We start from the raw sequence: 5,000 nt of genomic DNA on the forward strand, positions 1-5,000 counted from the left end.
GCTAGCGTAAGTGTGTCGATAGCTAGAGTTAGCATGAGCATACAGATAGTTAAAACTAGCATGAGTGTACAGATAGTTGGAGCTAGCGTAAGTGTGTCGATAGCTGGAGTTAGCATGAGCGTACAGATAGTTAAAACTAGCATGAGTGTACAGATAGTTGGAGCTAGCGTAAGTGTGTCGATAGCTGGAGTTAGCATGAGCGTACAGATAGTTAAAACTAGCATGAGTTAGGGCTGTAATGATTTACGATTCGAAACCGAAATCGGGACATTCATATCCACGATACTGTGTCGCGGTATGAAAAGGCAGAATCGCGACACACCCTTTCTAGTGTTTCACGCAGTGCTTTGCAGCTTATGCGGCCGCAAAAGCAACCCACAAATCCCGCTTTACTTATCGGTAGCCTACGTTGTCCAAAAACAAACAAAATAAATAAATAATAATTTCATACCTCTCCTTGCTTTCATTGTAGACTATGTGTGCAACTTTACCAAACAGTATAGAAGTAAACCTGCTCTCCTTGCCCCGCTCTCTCTCGCGCTCCCTCCCTCTCACTCTCCCTCCCTCTCCTGCTCAATTAACACGCGCGACTTAAATAAAACATTCACAATCGTGAAAGCAAGGACGCATAGACGACTAGCTAAATTACTATTAAATTCGCTTAGCATCATTAGCATGCTGCACATATTTGTTTAAAACTCTTGCATTGAAGTTGACTGATCATCTCAATACCAACGTTTCCCAAAAGGGCCTGTCCCAAGGAGAACAAGTATTACCTTGAAACTTAAACACACATGGGGAAACTGAACAGTCCAATCAGTAGACTATGATGGGCTAAGCTATATGCTAATTTGTTTACAATATTTCCAGGCTTCAACCAGACAGCTGAATTAAAGAGGTAGAGTTGTAATAAAAAAATAGTAGGCCTAGGCTATAGGCTAATCTGCATAAAGTGTGCTGTCATAAATATCAGTCATTCAGAAAAATATTTTTATATCAGGATATAAAATAATAGATATGTTATATTGTATTCCTCTGGTGTTCTAAGGGAGGCTATTAAAATGTTATTTGTATAAAATGTCTAGCCCCCCCCCCCCCCCCCCCAAAAAAAAAAAAAAAAAAAAATCGAGATTCGTATCAAACCTCGTGATACAAACCAAATCGTGAGGTTGGTGTATCGTTACAGCCCTAGCATGAGTGTACAGATAGTTGGAGCTAGCGTAAGTGTGTCGATAGCTGGAACTAGCATGAGCGCAAAGAGAGATGGAGCTAGCGCAGGGGTGGGCAACTAATTTCCCCAAGGGGCCACATGACAAACTGGGACTGTTGAGGAGGGCCGGACCCAAAATACCAAACTCAAGTCTGAACTCAATTCTGTTCAATTATATTCTGTTCTTGTATAACATTAAGTAAATCATATGGTTTTGTTTACTAGTCGTAAGAACAGACGAAAATATAAGGGAGACAAAGGAAAAACAGCAATATTTAATCTATGTCCAGTATTTAATCCTCATTCTCCAAAATGATTTTTTGACATTGACATTTTTTTCAGTTTTCAAAGACTGATATAAAAAAGTACTACAATATCTATATAATTAGGCTAGGTCATGAAACTGATAGGCCTGTGCCACCATTTCATCAACACTTAGCAATATTTCATCATTAAATCATTAACATCATTAAATTAACTCTATGCAGAATTAGACTACGAAAATGTGGAGCAGACAATAGTAGGCTGTCATTAGTTAATCAACATGTACAAAGAAAACTTTTTTAAAAATGTAGGCTATTTCTTTGCTTTAACTTTATGCACATAACTGTGATTGGTCAACTCGCTCTGTGTGTTGAGCCGGCTGCTTCAAGCAACCTGTGGGTAGTAGCATCATACTAGTTCGCTAACATAAGCTTTGCAAATAAACTCAGACATATTTTGGTTACAATTACGGGGTTATCCGATTGTAAACTGTCTATCTGCCAGTAACGTTTTGAAATGAACACTTCGTATCGCCAACGAGCAGCAGTAGGAGTTCCAGTCGTTCTAACAACTTTGCGGTGGTGAGCGACGCAGACATAAGAGACACAAAACTTTGAAAGGTTTACGCCGACGTAAAGGCAACTGCATTGTGTCGACGCAGAAGCATACATTCTGTTCACCAGCACATCAGTGAGGGTGTTTACGTCGTATGCATCCACGCACAAATGTATGGGCGTACAAATAGCAGTCGCTTTCAAAATAAAAACAACGATATTGATTTGCATGCTTTATCTCTATGCTAGGCTCTTGACTATTGTTCTTTCACGGACCTTACGCGGGCCGGTCAGGGAAAGCCCACGGGCCGGATGTGGCCCGCGGGCCGTATGTTGCCCATGTATGAGCTAGCGTGAGTGTACAGATAGCTTTGATGCTTGGATTTGTTTGTGTTTAGTTCAGTGTGTATGTGTGTAGTTCGGTGGCACTCTGCCAGCCACACACGAGAGTGTGTGTGTGTGTGCACGCACGGGGTCAATTAGGCTGTGTGGAGTCTGGCTGCATTTATCTTCACCAAGGCCAGAGTAGAAGGAAGAACACAGGGCATGAGTTTGCATCCATGCTTAAGCTTAGGACTGTAATTAGCATACTTAAGCTTATACAATTTCCTGCCATTTCACAACTTCATGGGTTGTTGACATATTGTCCTATGTTTGTGTGTGCGTGTGCGTGTGTGTGTGCACGTATGTGTACAGGTGAAGTTGGTGCAGCACACATATTCGTGTCTGTACGGAACGTTTCTATGCAACAGTGGTAAGGAGCGGGAAGAGCGGCTAAGCCAGGAGAAGACCTGCTCCGTGTGGTCACTACTGCGGCCTGCCAACAGAGCTTTCCGGAATATGCTCTACTCCTCGCACTCTGAGACCGTAAGCAACTCTCACTCCGCACACTCAAGCATTAACTCACAGAACAGTCTTTATTGGAACATGTGGTCAATAAACGTACGCGTTTCGGCCCTAGGCCATCATAAGCGCGCACATGTTTAACCCACGCCCGCCTTGTGTTGTAGGTATTGCACCCTGTGTGTCACGTGCGGAACCTGTTGTTGTGGACGGCGGTCTACCTCCCCAGCTCCTTGCCCACCACGCCTTCAGATGACTCCTGTGCCCCCTACCCCAACCCCGAGGACCAGCCCCTGGGCAGGTGGGTTCGAAACCCCGTACAAACCTTATCAAACGTGCTGTGAGTAGGGTTGCAAAACTCCAGGAATTTTCAAAGTTGGAAACTTTCCATGGGAATTAATGGGAATAAACTGGGAATGTTTAATATGGCAAGTTAGTCTATAACAGGGAACTTAAATTTAGTGGACAAAACCCCATCTTGCAGCATAATATTAGTTAAAACAACCTGATTTAATGCAATTTCAGTCAAATTTCTACCCTGCCCATATGTCAATCACATGCACACAGCAATCGGCATAGGCTGCTAGACATAAAGGAAATCTATGGTTTAGCACACTAGTAAACCATAGGCAGAGAATGGGATTCCCGCTAGCTTTGTATGCTAAGCTAAGCAAAAATCCGAACATACAAATCATATTGCTTATTACGAAACAAAATGTTAATGTTTGTATATGAAACAGTTTGTATGAATTACCCAAAATTCCATGTTAATTTCCGTAAATTCCCATTAATTCCCATAATTTCCTTTAATTCCATGAAAGTTTCCAATTTGGAATATTTCGCGGGGCTATTATCCCCAGCTTAACTTCCCATGGTAAGTTTCCGCCCCTTTGCAACCCTAGCCGTGAGTTCAAAAGACAAGTGCGGTCTATACCGACCTGTTGCATGTGCCGTAGATTAACCCACATCCTGTTGGCGTTTTGTGTGTAATAGCCATGGCCGTTGTACTCCTACATGTGCCGTAGATTAACCCACATCCTGTTGGTGTTTTGTGTGTAATAGCCATGGCCGCTGTACTCCTATATGTGCCGTAGATTAACCCACATCCTGTTGTTGTTTTGTGTATAATAGCCTAGTCCCTGATTAGACGTTGCATATATGTTTTGAAACTTGTGACCACATATTGAGTTACGTCTAGTGGTTCTGTGTTTTTGTTATGGCTAAAGAGCACCACTGCAACAGGATGGGGACCGTTTCCAACATATAGAGGAAAGCTTAACAGCGCTAACTGTACTTAGCACTACTTAATGGTACTAACTGAGACACAGTGTTTGAGCAGGACATCAGTGATGTGTTGAAGGACTCAGTGCAGTGCTACCAACTCTGCCTGTTGTTAGGTGTGTGTGTGTTTGCTGTCCTTGGCTCTTGGAGCTGTGTGTGTGTGTGTGTGTGTGTGTGTGTGTGTGTGTGTTCGTTTGTGTTTGCTGTCCGTGTGTGTGTGTGTGTGTATTTGTTTGAGATTTTTGGCTCTTGGAGCCGTGTGTGTGTGTGTGTTTGCTGTGCTTGGCTCTTGGAGCCGTGTGTGTTTGTGTTTGCTGTGCTTGGCTCTTTAGCGTTGATTGCAAGGCTGATCATCTAATCTGCAGCAGTAATTAGAGCGCCCTTTGAGGTATTAATGTGGGCTAACCTGTCCACACGGCTATTGAATTTCCATTAATCAACACACACACACACACACTCTCTCTCTCTCTCTCTCTCTCTCTCTCTCACACTCACACACGCACACACACTGAACACTGCTCTTTTGTTTTACTCCTCATCACTCTCCTTTTCAACAACCACTCTAGTAATCCCCCAATAGTCTCTTCTCTTCCTCTTCGCTTTGATAGGTTCACTAACCCTACAGACACACACACACACACACACAATTCTCTTTCCAACACACACACACACACACACACAATTCTCTTTCCAAAACCCAGCGTCTGTTCAAGGTATTGTCTTGTTAAAGCTTTGCCTCTGGCATCACGGGCCACCTATTGACTAGGCTATATGTGATGGCTCACCTAGTGTCTTATGAATGGGCTGTACTGTATGTGAGTTAGCACCTACACCACATGCCCACAGTT

The 5,000-nt window shown here is 43.1% G+C and overlaps 1 protein-coding gene across 4 annotated transcripts in view; it reads left to right on the forward strand.

Annotated features, from left to right (window-relative positions):
* mtmr3 (myotubularin related protein 3) overlaps positions 1-5,000 on the forward strand; it is a 39,876-nt gene that overhangs the window by 28,283 nt on the left and 6,593 nt on the right. For all 4 annotated transcript variants that reach the window (XM_076270865.1, XM_076270868.1, XM_076270866.1 and 1 more), the window contains exons 15-16: positions 2,725-2,895; positions 3,039-3,172. In XM_076270865.1, the coding sequence (XP_076126980.1) occupies positions 2,725-2,895; positions 3,039-3,172 (305 nt within the window). The remainder of the gene's footprint in view (positions 1-2,724; positions 2,896-3,038; positions 3,173-5,000) is intronic.

Source organism: Alosa pseudoharengus, unplaced genomic scaffold (genome assembly GCF_046254945.1).
Source record: "Alosa pseudoharengus isolate Yale_2024_CS ecotype anadromous, Long Island Sound unplaced genomic scaffold, YU_APseudo_1.1 YU_APseudo_1.1_scf_6, whole genome shotgun sequence".
Taxonomy (NCBI): domain Eukaryota; kingdom Metazoa; phylum Chordata; class Actinopteri; order Clupeiformes; family Clupeidae; genus Alosa; species Alosa pseudoharengus.